This window comes from Ceratotherium simum, chromosome 22 (assembly GCF_057802395.1).
Source record: "Ceratotherium simum simum isolate JZ-2026a chromosome 22, ASM5780239v1, whole genome shotgun sequence".
Lineage (NCBI taxonomy): Eukaryota > Metazoa > Chordata > Mammalia > Perissodactyla > Rhinocerotidae > Ceratotherium > Ceratotherium simum.
Genome location: NC_141921.1, coordinates 44,597,470 through 44,614,724, shown reverse-complemented (window position 1 = coordinate 44,614,724; position 17,255 = coordinate 44,597,470). Strand labels below are relative to the sequence as shown.

Here is a 17,255-nt window from a genome sequence, read left to right as displayed (position 1 = left end):
TAGCTTTCCCATTCCAACAACGTATCTTAAAAGAACAAATGAGGGGCCAGTCCGGTGGCATAGCAGTTGAGTTCGCACGTTCTGCTTCAGCGGCCCGAGGTTCACTGGTTCAGATCCTGGGCGCGGGCCTACGCACCACTCATCAAGCCATGCTGAGGTGGCGTCCCACAAAGAAGAACTAGAAGGACCTACAACTAAGATACACAACTATGTGCTGGGGCTTTGGGGAGAAAAAAGAAAGAAGACGACGACTGGCAACAGACCTTAGCACAGGGCCAATCTTTCCCCTCCTCCAAAAAAACAACAAATCAGAACGACTATGTGATATCAAAACAGAACAATGGCAGAAAAAGAGTGACTATGAAAGACCCAAAAACTTGGTGAACTATTATGCAAAGATAATAAGATCTCGGGCCGGCTCCGTGGCTTAGCGGTTAAGTGTGCGCGCTCTGATGCTGGCGGCCCGGGTTCGGATCCCGGGAGCGCCCCGAGGCACCACTTCTCCGTCCAACGTGAGGCCGAGTCCCACGTACAGCAACTAGAAGGATGTGAACCTATGACATACAACTATCTACTGGGGCTTTGGGGGGAAAAAACTGAATAAATAAACTCTTTAAAAAAAAAAAAAGATAATAAGATCTCAAACAGTTGCACACAATTTTGTGTGATGGCCACTAGTAATGATGACTCAAAGGCATCAAAGTAAAGGTAGACTTGATTTGAGAACACATGAAAATGTATACCTCATTTCTGAAATGGAAAAAAAAAAGAAAAGGAGGAAAATTAAGAACCAACCTTCCTAAAAATGCTTAGAGAACTGGCATTCCAAAGTCCTGGAGTGAGCTGGAATATACAGTGCAACAAATACTGTAGGCAGGGAGAAAGCAGGCCAACTAACAGGCAGGGCAGTAGGAAGGGCAAGGGTGGGCAGTCAGTGTAGTTATCTAAGAAGCCCAGCAAGTGACTGGCTATGGAGGAATGTCAGCCTCCCGGAAAAGAAGGTAGGCCAAGGCAACACAGCTTGTCAGAGTCTGGCAGGGCTGGGCTCAGGGCAGGGCTGTAGGACTAGAAACTGGAACAGACGGCAGAGACTTAAAAGAGCAATAGCTTCAAGGGTAGCCAGGGCTTACTCCAAGCCATCTTAGAGATCAAGCCGACAAGCAACACAAGACCTTGCCCCAGAGGTCCCCTGAGGAGCAGATGCCCTCCCTACTCTATCAGGCCCAGGTTAGGCTGGGGCAGCCTGGGTCCAGAGCTGTGTGGGTCTAGGGTAGAGCTGAGAAAGAAATACTCAGCAACCTGACAGGTCAGAATAAATCAGTTAATATGGTAGTTATACATGACAATTCTATTATCTAAATAACTGTTCTTTGCACCAAGAAAACCAAATACACTATACTATATACTAATACGAATACTATAGTATTTTATAAATCAAATGTCCTCAGATGTTACAGAAATATCATAGGCACTACCAGAAATATTTTTATACTCTCAATATCAAAAAGTCTACACTTAAATCTAAATAAATCATAACTGATAGAAAAGGTTAGGAAACAAACTATTACCAAAAAAATTAAAAATAAGTACTATAATTTAGTAACAAGTTATATAATAGTAAAACCCAACTGCGGCAGGCCGAAAAATGACCATCAGAAGATATCCACATCAAATCCCTGGAACATCTGATTGTGGCCTTATTTAGAAAAAGAGGGCCGACCCAGTGGTACAAGCGGTTAGGTGCGCGCGCTTCGCTGTAGTGGCCTAGGGTTTGCCAGTTCGGATCCCGGGCATGCACCGACGCACTGCTTGTTGAGCCATGCTGTGGCGGTGTCCCATATAAAGTGGAGGAAGATGGGCATGGATGTTAGCCCAGGGCCAGTCTTCCTCAGTAAAAAGAGGAGGATTGACAGATGTTAGCTCAGGGCAGATCTTCCTCACCAAAAAAAAAAACAAAGAAAGAAAGAAAAAGAATCTTTGCAGATGTGATTAAGTTAAGGATCTTGAGATGAGGAGATAATTCTAGATTATCCAGGTGGGCCCTATATCCTCAAGCATCCTTATAAAAGAGAGGCAGTAGAAAAACATAGAATTGAGAAAGTGCAGACACACAAGGGCAAGGCAATGTGAAGAGAGCAGAGAAAGATATGGCCACAAACCATGGAATGCCAGCAGCCACCAGCAGCTAGAAGAGGCAAGGAACGATTCTCCTCCTATGGAGGCAGAGGGAGCATGGCCCAGCCAACACCTTGATGTTGAACTTCTGGCCCCCTCAACTGGGAGAGAACAAATTTCTGTTGGTTTAACCCAAGCTTGTGGTAATTTGTTATAGCAGCCACAGGAAACTAATATACCAACCTTCAAAATTTGGGGGTAAAAAATTATCTAAGAGAGCTATAAAAAAGTATTCTGAAGTATACTTCAAAACTAGCATCGGAAAAATACATACTAAGACAAATGTTATAAATTTTAGTATTCTATAGTACATTTTAGAACTTATGGTAATATATGAGCCCTTACAAAATTCATGGGCCTACTTTGTTCTAAGATTAAATGCTTACTTAGATTACCAACACTTTCATCAAATGCCCTCCTATAAGGGCTTTGCAAAGAGCAGGGACTCAATCATGTTTAGTACTGAATAAATAAATGAATCAATGATTTTTCTTAAGCCTCTTCTTAAATGTAAAAAGGCTAAGGGCTTTTATCCTGATCCTAAATACTTATTCTGTTAATATTAATGCTTAATAGGGTCACAGATGGTAAAAGTCTAACTGATTAATGTTAAATAGACATTTTTCAAAATAGCAGGTAATCTCAAAACATTTTACCAGTCTTCAGCATGGAAAAAATTATCTGAGAAAAAAGTTTCTTAAATTAGTAAACAAACTTTCTAACTTTTGCCAAACCAAAGTAAAAGCTGAATCACATTCCTCAGGTGCTACTGAGAGCCTAGGAAAAAGGATGGAGCTGCACGACAGGCTGCAGCATGAAGGATTTTTACTGGCTGGACAGCAAATCCCGAAAGTTGCAGATTCACTGGACATTTCAAGAGGACTGCTAGAAGGCACTGGCCTCAATTCTATCCTGTCCTTAAGTTTGAATTATTATGTATATAAATATATGGCAGGGTGTGCTTATTAATCTGTAGGTGATAACCATACTCACAACCTCACAGAATTGTTATGAAGATTAAATGAATTCACTCATAAAGAGCACTTTAAAATCTGCCTAACATATAAGCACTCAACCAACAAATAAATTTTAACTTTATTGTTGTTGTTTTAATGACATTAAGGCAGCTGACCAACAGTTGGTACCTAATAAAACGCAAGTAACAGTGATAAACTTAAGATCCTATGCCTGGTTCAAAAAGCAGTCAATGCCGGGGGCCGGCCCGGTGGGGGAGCAGTTAAGTGTGTGCGCTCCGCTTCGGTGGCACAGGGTTCACAGGTCTGGATCCCGGGCGTGCACCAACACACGCTTGTCAAGCCATACTGTGGCAGCGTCTCATATACAGTAGAGGAAGATGGGCACAGATGTTATCCCAGGGCCAATCTTCCTCAGCAAAAAGAGGAGGATTGGCACCGGATGTTAGCTCAGGGCTGATCTTCCTCATAAAAAAAAAAAAAAAAAGAAAGAAAAAATCAGTCAATGGGGCCAGCCCCATGGCCTGGTGGTTAAGTTCGGTGCACTCTGCTTCGACGGCCTGGGTTTGTGGGTTTGGATCCCAGGTGCAGACCTACACCACTTGTCAGCCATGCTGTGGCAGCTATCCACATACAAAATAGAGGGAGACTGGCACATATGTTAGCTCACGGTGAACCGTCCTCACGCAAAAAGAGGAAGATTGGCAACAGATGTTAGCTCAGGGCCAATCTTCCTCACCAAAAAAAATCACTCAAAAAGCTGAGGGTAGGAGAGAAATGGCTTAGCAAAGGTAAATATACAAAGAAAAATGAAACAAAACAAGACAAAAACGAATGTGATGAACGCACATCCATAAAAGCTTAGACTGCATTAAGAAGATGAACTTTAGAATAACTGAGGTGGTATCTCCTTGCCAGCTTATGCTGATCAGTTCTGGGGAATATGCTCTAGTGCAGGTGTCGCATTTTAAAGACATACCGACAAAGCTGACCAGAAGGAGAAATAAAAAGGTTATACATAAAAATGGTTAATACTACACCATAGATGAAACTCGAAATCATTACCCTCAGTGAAAGAAGGCAGTTACAAAAGACTACATATTGTATAATTCCATGTATATGAAATGTCCAAAATGGGCAAATTCATAGAGATGGAAGGTAGAATAGTGGCCGCCTAGGGGTAAGGAGAGGGGGAAATGGGGAGTGACTGCTAATGAGTACAAGTTTCCCTTTGGGGGGATGAAAATGTTCTAAAATTGACTGTGGTGATGGATGCACAAATCTGTGAATATACTAAAAACCATTAATTGTACACTTTAAATGGGTGAAATATATAGTATGTGAATTATATCTCAAAAAGCTATTATACAAAAAATGAGAGAAAAGAAAAGAAAGCAAGAAATGGCTAAAGAAATCTCAGAGTGGTTCAAAAGGAAAAGCAAAGTGGGGCCACAGTTATGAACAGAGGCATCAGGAGCACGACAAAGGAGAAGAACTTACAGCAGGACTCGTCTGTCGGAATTATCACAAATGAAATCACTGCTGCGTAACTAATGAAGGTGCCATTCCCAGAGGGTCTTCATATAAGTGGCCTTTTATCTCCCCATCCACCCCTGAGAAACTTTGACAATGTTCTCTGTCCTAGTTAGGGGTAAGAACAGAGTGGGGCATAAAATTCAACTTTAAGTAAAGGTACAGATTATCTAAAAAGGAACAAAATATTAAAGCATTAAATTTAAAAAGTCATCTTCATCTAAATGAGACAAAAAAAAATAAATCACATAATTGTCTTAGAAGTGTTGTTGCCTGGAACTTTTCAACAGAAGTGAATTTATGAAGTTCTCAGCCTAAAGGGAACCACGTTGGTAAATTTCTAAATAATTTTCAAAACGTTTCTAATTGGTCAAAGTACAATAAATAAAAACTCAAATTTGTATAGTATCATGCTGATAATCAGTTGAAAAGGCCTTGGTTATACTAAAAGCTCCAACTGCATGGTTTCTTCCTGCATCTTCACTTATGCTGTAATTAACAATATTACATGCAGTAGACTCCACTATCTTGTTATGGCATAAATAAAACACTAGCGAAGGTGCTTGTCAAGATTGATTTATATAAGGTGCTGTTCTGAAATCTACTGGGTTTCCAAAATAAGAAACCACATAGCTTATCAACTTTTCCCATTACTCTTTTCAATGACAAATCAAAACCCTGAGAGAAAAACCACCACCATCCTACAACCATTTAATGTTGTTAATCTGAATGGAGAATAGTAAAAAGAGAAGAATTTAAGTAAAGGGTGTGGGTGTGGAATGAATGTCAGAAGAATCCTGATCATGTGCTTTAGACAAACTGTAATAAAAGGGCCTCCTGGCAATGCCTTATTTGGGAGCTGAGAAATACTCGACATTCATTTCAGTCCTATGTACTGCAAAGCTAATCCAGGGCCAGATGCTTTAGTCAAGTCTACTAACGATGAACTAACAGGAAATCTCTGACAGAAATTCTATAGACTTTTTTTTTCTTTTTTTTTTTTTTGTGAGGAAGATCAGCCCTGAGCTAACATCCATGCCAATCCTCCTCTTTCTGCTGAGGAAGACTGGCCTGGGGTAACATCTGTGCCCACCTTCCTCCACTTTATATAGGACGCTGCCACAGCATGGCCTGACAAGCAGTGTATCAGTGCGCACCCGGGATCCGAACCTGGGCCGCCAGCAGCGGAGCGCACACACTTAACTGCTAGGCCACGGGCCGGCCCCCTTGACTTAATTTTTTAGAATAAAAGAGAGAAAGATAAAAATGATTCTTAGAGTAGATTTATCTGCATACTCTGCTATGCCAACTTTACATTACCAAGTTCTGGGTGATCAAATGTGATTTGGATTGAACCTGATTTATTTATTCAGTCATTCAACAAATATTCAGTGCCTCTCTACCATGTATGAGGCATCTGGCTGTGGCTCAGAAAACAAAGATGATTAATACTCAATGGTTAACAAATAGTGATATTTATAGATCAGAGATAAAAAACTAACTATTAAGCTATGGCAGGCTTGACTCCTTTGTTGAAGGAGATGTGGGTGTGCATAAATAAATAAGCAAACAATTATATACTCTCTTGAATATGTAAAAAGCTTAATCCAAATGTCTAACAGCCATCCATATTTCAGGGAATAAAACTGTGCAGGCAGAGGTGAAATCTTTGCTGCATGATTATAAATTTGACTTATATATAGTGAACATAGATATGCTAGAGTCAGTGAGAGAAGGTAAACATAAAAATGCAAATAGGTTTCTGAGAAAAAGAACTTGAATTTTATTAGGAAATGGGAAAGGTACCTGAGCTGAAAGAATGAAATCCAATATCAATTTAGTAAAAATAAGTCAGCATGATAATTTCTAGAAAACCTTAGTCTCAAACCATAGGGCCCTGCTGCAGTTTCTAAGAATAAACATAAAGGTCTATTTTGTAAAAGGCCAAATAAATGCAAGCACTTAAAGGTGGCTGAATTAATCCCATTAGAATAATACAAGACACCTGTATGTTATATAGCATTATGTTTACAAATTATAAGTAAAAAGTGTACAGATGAGCCTAATAAAAACTAGATATGAAGAAACACATACCTGGAACAATACATACACTAACATTTCTAAGATCCTCCAGAGGGCGCACCATTGCTTTGTCATATTTTAACATAATATTATTTAACATAACATAAATTATAAATAAAACAATTTTACATTCACAGGTGTTCACAATTAAAATATTATAATATAATAAAACATATCTGCTGACACACATGAAGGAGTATGTCCACTGTCATTACGAACACCTTCTTCTTCCAATAAGAGAGGCCAACATGTTTATTACATCTTCTTCCTCTATATCAGTACAAAACTGTTATTTAAGAAGCAAAAAGATAAAAAACACATTTTAACATGAGCGAGCAAACAAAGAACAACTGTGTACCTAACTATTCTGCAAGTTCACCACTGGACCAAAAGAAGTAAGTCACATGGGGATGAAAATAAGATATTTATATATTAACTCCTTCTGTGATCCTCCAATGAGGGTTCTGCTATTAAGAATGTACTCATGTGGTTCAAGTTTTATATAACCTAAGAACCATCTGCATTAAATTAAAACAGACTAAACACTCCAAACAAAAGGTAGAGCTTGCCAGACTGGATAAAAAAGCAAGAAACAACTAAAGAACTGCAGTAAGGAAGAGATGTACTTTAAGTAAAAAGAAAAAGCAAGATTCAAGGTAAGAAGCTGGAAGAAGATACACCACACAGACAAGCATAAGAAAGGTAGAGTAGTTGTACTAACATCAGAGAAAACTGAGCTCAAGACAAAGAGTATTACTAGACACAGAGAAGGTCACACCAAAAAGGTAAAAGGGTCAACACACAGAGAAAGAGAAATACTATAAATGTTCATGTGCCTAACCATACAACTTCCAAACATACGAAGCAAAAACTAACAGAAGCAAAAGAAAAAATAACCAAATCCATCATAATAGTTCAAGACTTTAATACATCTCTCTTAGTAACTGATAATACAATTAGATAAAAGAATTAGTATGACATAGAAGATCTGAATAATAATATCAAACACTTTAAAGAAACTAACAATTACATAATAGTACACCCAATAACTGCAGAATATAAATTCATTGCAAGTGCACATAGAACATGCACCATGAGAAATCACCAGCTGAGCCAAGAAACAAGTCTCAGTAGATTTCAAAAGACTAAAATCTTACTGGGTACTCTCTGGCCACAATAGAACTAAATTAGAAATCAATAACATGCAAAAAAAAAAAAAAAAGAGAGACAGAGAGAAAACAATCTCAAGTATCTGGTAATTAAGCAACTTAATTCTAAATAACGCATCGGTAAAAGAAGAAATCACACAAAAAAAATTTAAAATTTTTTTTTTGTGTGAGGGAGATCAGCCCTGAGCTAACATCTGTGCTAATCCTCCTGTTTTTGCTGAGGAAGACCGGCTCTGAGCTAACATCTATTGCCAATCCTCCTCCTTTTTTATTTCCCCAAAGCCCCAGTAGATAGTTGTACGTCATAGTTGCACATCCTTCTAGTTGCTGTATGTGGGACGCGGCCTCAGCATGGCCGGAGAAGCAGTGCGTCGGTGCGCGCCCGGGATCCGAACCCGGGCTGCCAGTAGCAGAGTGTGCGCACTTAACCGCTAAGCCACCGGGCCGGCACAATTTAAATATTTTTAACTGAATGATATGAGAGAACAACAAATCAAAATTTGTGATAAAATCAGTTATCTAAGATCCCACTTTAGGAAGCCAGGGGAAAAATAATCAAATTAACCCAAAATAAGTAGAAAAGAAATAATAAAAATAAGATTAGAGATCACTGAAATAGAAAACAAATAGAGAAAATCAATGAAACCAAATGCGAATTACCGAAAAGATCAATAATGTTGATAAACCTCTATTTAGACTGATTAAGAGGAAACAAATAAGCAACATTAGGAAGGAAAGAAGGGTCAAAATCAGATCCTATGGACGTTAAAAAGATAATACAAGAATAATCTGAATTTTTACCAATAAATTTGATAATCTAGATGAAATAGACAAAACATTTAAAAGACACAGATCAACAGATTACCAAAACTGACACATGAAGAAATATAATCTGAATAGGCCTGTGTCTATTTGTAATTTTAAACTTTCCATAAAAAATATTTAGGCCCAGGGCCGGCCCCGTGGCTTAGCGGTTAAGTGCGTGCGCTCCGCTGCTGGCGGCCTGGGTTCGGATCCTGGGCGTGCACTGACGCACCACTTCTCCGGCCACGCTGAGGCTGCGTCCCACGTACAGCAGCTAGAAGGATGTGCAACTGTGACATACAACTATCTACTGGGGCTTTGGGGGAAAAAATAAATAAATAATATTATAAAATATATATATATATATATTTAGGCCCAGATGGCTTCACTGTGAATTGTATGAAACATTTAATGACAACAAAAATATCAATCCTTCACAAACTCTTTAAGAAAAGTGTAGGAGGAAATATTTCCCAACTAATTTTTTGAAGTCAGTATTACTCTGATATCAAAACCAGACAAAGATATTACAAAGAAAGAAGACTACAGCTCAACAACCCTCATGAACACAAACGTTAAGGTTCTTAAACTATTAGCAAACTGAATTCACTAGTACATAATGACCAAGCAGAATTTATCCTAGGAATGCACAGTTGGTTTAACATTTGAAATTAATCAATGTAATTCAACATATTAACAGAATAAAGTAGAGTCACGCATCCCTTAACAACGGAGATACGTTCTGAGAAATGCCTCGTTAGGCAATTGCATCATTGTGCTAACATCATAGGTGGTATAGCCTACTACACACCTAGATTATATGGTACTAATCTATGAGACCACTGTCATATATGCAGTCCATTGTTAAACGAAATGTCGCTATGTGGTGCACGACTGTAAAACAACCACATGATCATCTCATTAGATACAAAAGAAAAAAAAAGCATCTGACAAAATCCAATGCACATTCATGATAAAAACCTCAACAAACTTAGATATAAAAGGGAACATTCTCAACTTGATTAAACAACAACAAAAACCTTGCACTGTACTTAATTGTGAATGACAATGTTTCTTCCTTAAAATGAGAAAGAAGGCAAAGATGTCCACTCTTATCATTTCTATTCACTATTGTACTAGAGGTCCAAACAAGCGCAATGAAGGACAAAAAAGAAATAAACACATAAATTAGAAAGGAAGAGGCAAAACTGTCTTTACTTGCAAATGACATAACCGTCTACACAGAAAAGGAACCAACCAGAAAGCTACTAGCAGCTAGCAGGGCCAAAGGACACAAGGTCAACACATAAAAATTGATTGTATTTCTATCCTATTGATGAACTTTTAGAAATTAAAATTTAAAAATACAATTTTATTAACAATAGAATCTTCTCACAGTAATTACCTAGGGATAAATTTAACAAATAAGTGTAAGACCTATACACTGAAAACTATAAAACCTTACTCAAAAAAATTAAAGAAACCTTTTTTTTCCCCCCCGAAAGCCCCAGTAGATAGTTGTACGTCATAGCTGCACATCCTTCTAGTTGCTGTATGTGGGACGCGGCCTCAGCATGGCAGGAGAAGCGGTGCGTCGGTGCGCGCCCGGGATCTGAACCCGGGCCACCAGCAGCAGAGTGTGCGCACTTAACCGCTAAGCCACAGGGCCGGCCCTAAAGAAACCTTTTTTAAAAATGGAGAGATATATCATGTTCATGGACCAGAAGCTTCAACGTTAAGATGTCAATTCTTCCCAAATTGATCCATAGATTCAATGTAATCCCAATTAAAATTCCATCAGGCCTTTTTAAAAATAGAAACTGGCAAACTGATTCTAAAATTTATATGGAAATAAAATGACGTAAAATAGCCAAAGCAATCTTAAAAAACAAATACAAAGTAGGAAGACTTAACGCTACCTGAGTTCCTCTAAAGCTACAGCATTCAAAATATAGAGGTACTAATAAATGGATAGATATTAGATCAGTGAAACAGAATAGAATCCAGAAAAAGATCCAAACATATACAAGCAACTGATGTTCAATAAAGGTATCAAGGCAATTAAATGAGAAAAGTCCATTTTCAACAAATGTTGTTCCAACAACTGGCACCTGTGTGGAAAAGAATATACTTTCACCTCCTACCTCACATCATATACAAAATTAACTCTCAATGAGTCACAGACCTAAATGTAAGAACTCAAACTTCAAGAAGAAAGCACAGAAACAATTTTTTTTTTAAAGATTTTTTATTTATTTATTTTTTCCCCCCAAAGCCCCAGTAGATAGTTGTATGTCATAGCTGCACATCCTTCTAATTGCTGTATGTGGGACTCGGCCTCAGGATGGACGGAGAAGTGGTGCCTGGGTGCACGCCCGGGATCCGAACCCGGGCCACCAGCATCGGAGCGCGAGCACTTAACCACCAAGTCACGGGGCCGGCCCCAGAAACAATTTTTGTAATCATAGAGTGATCAAGGATACTTTCATGAAAGGAAAATGATATACTGGACTTATAGCAAAATTAAATATTTTGCTCTTTGAAAGATACCATTACAAAAAAAGTCATAGTATGGGAGAAAATATTCACAATACATATATCAAAGGAGTCGTATCTGCAATATAAAAAGAATTCTTACAACTAAATTATACTAAAGGACAAATAACTCAATTTTTAAAATTGGGCAAAAGATTTGATTGGTCAAAAGATACGTCACAAAAGAAGATACACAAATGGTCAATAAGACATGAAAAGATAGATGTTCAACATCATGAACAGTCCGGAAATTCAAGTTAAAACCTCAATGAGGTAGCACTACACAACCCTTTAGAATGGCTAATATTAAAAAGACTGACATCAAGTCTTGCTGAGAATGCTAAAGAACTGAAATCCTAACCCACTACTGATGGGAATGTAAAATGGTACCACCACTTTGGAAATCTGTTGGACAGATTCTTAAAAAGCCACCTGCACACATAAAATCCTGCCAGTTCACTCCCAGGTATTTACCCAAAAGAAATGAGAATATATGTCTACACAAAGACTTGTATTACAACAACATGCATAACACCTTTACTCATAATGGGCAGAAGCTTGGAAATAACCCAAATATCTATCACCAGGTGAACAGATAAAATATGGTGAATAGCCATACACTGGGATACTACTCAGCAATGAAAAGGAATGAACTATTGATACCACAACAATATAAATGAATCTCAAAATCATTATGCTGAAAGAAACCAGGCCCAAAAGACTATATACAGTATTATTCCATTCATACAACATTCTAGAAAATACAACCTAATCTATAATGAGAGAAAACACTCCAGTGGCTGTCTGAAGCTGGAAGCAGCACGGGATTATAAGAGGGCACGAGGCAACCTTTGGGAGTGTTGGAAATGTTTTGTATCTTGATCATTATAGTAATTCCATTGCTTATACATCTGAGAAAACTCATCAAATTGCATACTTTAAACCAGAGCAGTTTATTATACATGAATTATATTCCAATAAATTGTTTTAAAAATTGCACACTAAAAACCTCATTTGTGAATAATGCAGAAAAAACTGAGTCAAAACCAGAAGAGTTTATATTTAAAAACATGTCCATATAATTGCCATAAAGAACTGACAGTTCAAAAATGTTCTATTAGTGACTGCAGTTTTAAAAATTAAACTATTTAAATTCATTTAAATTTAAATAGTCCTAGTGGGATGTTAAACACACTAATGTGGCCATACTGCAGATTTCATATAAATTTCTATATTGTCATGGGAAATAGGAAATAGACACAAGGTTTATTCTAAATTGATAAACGTGTAACCTTGTTTTGACTCTATGCTACACTCTAAGAAAACAATAAATACTTCTCACATGAGAATGTATTTATCTTTTTAATTTATTACTTAACACAGCTCAGAACCTCCATTACTTCAAGGAAGTCAAAATAGACATTAACTTCTCACACAATTTTTCCATTCACTTCACTTCTCATTAAAGAAAGAGCGTACAATCAAAACTCTCTGTGAGCCAGCACAACAATGAAGTACAAAAATTAAAACAGCCACTAAATTTTTCCACTTACCACAAAATGAGCACACAACTCAGTCTGTTGATGGCTAAATGCACTTGTATTGCATAACCCAAGACACCTGAGCCATTTGGGCTTGCCTACACAGGAAGAATTTCAAATGATGGGAAGGGAGTTTCACAGAAGTAAAAACTCAAAAAACCAAAAACCCTCTGGCAATGCTTAAGAAAACTTCAGAAGGAACTTGCCACAAAAGACCCTGCGCAAAAACAGCCCAAATTATTTCTGTACAGAAGTACGTTCTACAGAATCGTTAGAGGGTTTGGAATGAGAACAAATCAGATAAATTCAGGAAAGTGCCCAAAATAGACATTTAATTAAATATGGCAACATCTTCATTATCCAAAATTAAGTTAATCAACATAGTTATGAAAGAATTTTTTTCATAAAGCTTTTATACCAAAAACTCAACAGAAAACAAGCTCATATCAAAGAGTTACTTTGAATATATACACACTTTTTAGGGTATTTTGAATTCACAGACATTCACACCTCCATCTGTTATAGCCACTGTTTGCAGTATCATCAATCTCTGAGTCTCAATTTCCTCAACTATAAAATTATCCTAAAGGCCCCTTCTGGCTCTATCATTATTATGTTCATAATAAAGATTCCTTACAAAAACAAGAACTAGAAGCATCAAATAGGTGAGAAAGTAAAACAAATATACATATGAGAATGTGAAGAATTGCTCAGTTATTTAGAACATGGAATATTTGCAGCAAGATCATTCAGCCTCCAACATACAAGAGACTATTATGTTACATAACACCCAAGAAACACAACTAGACCAGGAATAAAAAACAACCGTATCATCCAGATATCTACATGTTTCCTTGAAAGCAAACTGTACAGTAGAAAGATCCCTAAATAGGGAATCTGAGTTGTTTTCTACCCTCCATTATGAACTTTTTTGGATTGTTGGCATTCAACAAGTCATTTGGCCTTTCTGAGCCTTGGGTTCTTATCTATTTAGAGACCAAACATATGATCTCAAAAGTCCCTTCCAACTATAGTGACCTCTCAAGAAAAAGAAAAACAAAAAGCGTGCTTAAATTATATTTAATCATGAAAAGAGTTGCTCAGCTTCATGTTCAATATTCTATGTAAATATACATAACCATGTAGACCCTTTACTAATATATCAGGAATCCATAAAAATTCACTATCGCTTCTTCAGATTTGATGATTTCATATTAGTAACCACACAGAGAAGAATTATTTCAAGAAACTTTAAAATACATTAATTTTCCTATACAGACCTATAGGATATAGTCTAAGGTCAAAAAGGAGTGTCCAAAAAAGTCAACAGGTTTCAGTAATCATATTGTTTGTTATTCTGAGCTGCTCTATGAGTTACAGCATTAAAGCAGATGAGTCATCATGGTGGGATGTCATGCAACCAACTCAGCACTTTAGGCTCACTTGTTACATTTACTTTAGATACTTTTAAGGATTGTTATCTTTAAAACTTAATTTTGTTTTATAATCACATAAAATATTTACATGGTTCCAAAGTCAAATCTATAAAAAAACAAATTTGTTCAAAGAAGTCTAGCTTCTTCTCTATTCCCTCCATGCCCTTTCAAATATACGGCTGCAGACATAGAGAAGAAAGGGAAAAGCATTCCCTCTGGATTCAAATCTTGGGTGTATGACCTCGGATTGTGACAATCTCTCTAAACTTATTTCCTTGTGTCTACCATGGTGATAATTATAGAACCTACTTGAGAGAGGTGTTGTGAGGATTAAATAAGATCATGTATACAGAGTACTCGGCTTTATGAGGTCTCAGAGTAAAGACTAACCATTCGCAATTAGGCTCTCATTTGAGGCTCACCACAATGCTGGAGTACAGACACAGATTAGGAAATGAACCTGGAGGTGCTGCATCACTGACCTGAGGTCATGGAGCTTTAGGGCCAAGACCACGACTGATTTTTCAATCCCAGTACCACACCACAGTACTCATTCCTAAGATTCCAGGCTTCTTCACGTTCCATGCTCATCATATATTCCCTACAGACAGCACAGCGTGAAAAAGAACTTTCTTCCCACCCAGGGCAACTTCAAAAGACTCACTGTGTTCAGTGCATTGAGAGTGGTGTCATCCCGAGATGCCGCAACACAGCCATCTTCCGTTGAACCTCCATCACACATCCCTGCAAATGCTGCCATGCTCCTTGGAAGACAGGAAGGCAAAACATCAGTTCAGAAATGTTAACCCTCCATTTTCAGAGCATATTTTCAACTCAGGCCAAGTTCCAATACTACATGCATGATAAGTCAGAGTTCTCAGTCCTGCCTCTGCTCTTGCTAAAAAAAAAAAAAAATTTAAGTTCCTCTACAGTTCACCTTTCACTCACTCAGAAAGAGAAATGTTACTTTTACTCAGGTCCATTTGTGTCATTTCTTCCCATGCTTTATCAGAACTCAGATTTTAGCTTGAGGGCATGAATAATCTAAAACTATTTGTCACAACAGTTGCCTAGATTAGAATCTTTGGAGAGAAAAGTCTCCAGAAAACATATGAAATTAAATCCTCTGCAACTTTACTTCATTCCTTTCATGCTACAAAGAACTACCTTTAGGCAAATTACAAGTAAAAATGAGGGGCCGGCCTGGTGGCATAGCGGCTAAGTTTGCACGCTTCACTTCCATGGGCTGGGGTTTGAAGGTTCAGATCCTGGGGGCGGACCAATGCACCACTTGTCAAGTCATGAGGTGGCGGCGTCCCGTATAAAGTAGAGGAAGATGGGCACGGACGGTGGCCCAGGGCCAATCTTCCTCAGCAAAAAGAGGAGGATTGGCAACAGATGTTAGCTCATGGCTAATCTTCCTCACACACACTCAAAAAAGTACAAATGAGAGGTAAAAAGAATTCTTCGTAGTCATTCACTCCGCAGAAGCATTCCTATCTCTACTGTAAGCCTCCATGCGCTGCTGACCACAGAACAGTCCGAGAGAAAATTCAGTGGCCTGGCCTTGTTTTAGTGTTTTTGTTGCACATTGTTGATGCTGCAGTAAAGAGTCCCAGAAATCACTGCAGACAAAGGAAGGCTCTCTGCCTGCACTATGATGTGTCAGGGATAGATTTAAACTTCTCTTTTGTAGTTTAGGTATTTTTGTAGGTTAGCAAGTTCTCATGTAGGTAAGCCACAGAAACATCAAGTTTAGGTCAGACACCAACGAATAGTCATAAAGCAGAGAAATCTGTAATGGGATTTTAAGATGGGGTGAATGACCCAATTACTCAACTGTACTGAGAAGTATTGATAATTGCATGTCAGGCTTAACATGTTTTCCTTCTGAAGAGTTCTAAAATCTGATGTGGGGCAAACATCAAGAAAAAAGTGACTTTATCATGGTAAACTATCTTTTTCTGGTAAGAACAATCAAGGCTCTGATTATACAGGGTATAATAAAACTTAAAGTCAGAGAATGCCCACTATATAAATAAAATTTCAGGGGAAAGAAGAACGTTTATTGCCCACTAATCAGTTCATATGGCCTAACTCAGAAGGCAGATAGGGCAGATTCCTATTACCTTGCTGCCCTCAAGTACATAAGGAGGTCACAGTCATTAACTCCAGGCATCCAGACCAATTCCTCATGTTGGGTCACTGTGTCACCATCTGGAGAAGGGAATGGTTGCAAATCGGGAAGTTTGGCCTGTAAGATAGGGATAAAGAAGTCACAATCAAGGCACATTTAAAGAGCTGCCTCAGCAGGTAGGCCTTGAGAACAGATGCAGTAGCTTACTCTTTCTTTAGGCAGTAATGAAATAACAGAAAAATCGTGAGTCATTGAAACTGGCCTATAGCACATTTCGGGATCATTTCACCATAGAAGATTTCACAATGGACTGCTTAATTTCTACTTAAGCAACAGCAAACAGTGTCTAAGTAAACCAGTGCCAGCAGGATCCAAAGAGGGAAACAGAAACGGACATGTGTGAATAAAAAAAATAAAAACCAAAAAACATCTCAGGAGATAACAGCTCCTTGATAAAGAAGGGAAAAACACACACATTTCCAATATGACAAGTTTACAAAGAGACATATACAAACAAGGAAACCTCACCTAAGGATATTTGCTAAAAAATTCTATGAACTACCCTATTAAAATTAATGCTACTCTCAAGAGAGTCAATAACAATATGAGTCAAGGTCAACATCAAAAAAAGACACAGGGGGCCTGCCCGGTGGCACAAGCGGTTAAGTGCACACGCTCTGCTGCGGCAGCCTGGGGTTCGCCAGTTCGGATCCCGGGCGCGCACCAACACACCGCTTGTCAAGCCATGCTGTGGTGGCGTCCCATAAAAAGTGGAGGAAGATGGGCACAGATGTTAGCCCAGGGCCCGTCTTCCTCAGCAAAAAAAGAGGAGGATTGGCAGATGTTAGCACAGGGCTGATCTCCTCACC

At 38.2% G+C, this 17,255-nt stretch overlaps 1 protein-coding gene across 6 annotated transcripts in view; it reads right to left on the bottom strand.

Moving 5' to 3' along the window:
• The window catches only part of RERE (arginine-glutamic acid dipeptide repeats), a 420,402-nt gene that overhangs the window by 111,870 nt on the left and 291,277 nt on the right, over positions 1-17,255 (bottom strand). For all 6 annotated transcript variants that reach the window (XM_087446871.1, XM_087446872.1, XM_004425543.3 and 3 more), the window contains 2 exons: positions 16,379-16,503; positions 14,914-15,013 (listed from right to left, as the gene is read on the bottom strand). In XM_087446871.1, the coding sequence (XP_087302997.1) occupies positions 14,914-15,013; positions 16,379-16,503 (225 nt within the window). The remainder of the gene's footprint in view (positions 1-14,913; positions 15,014-16,378; positions 16,504-17,255) is intronic.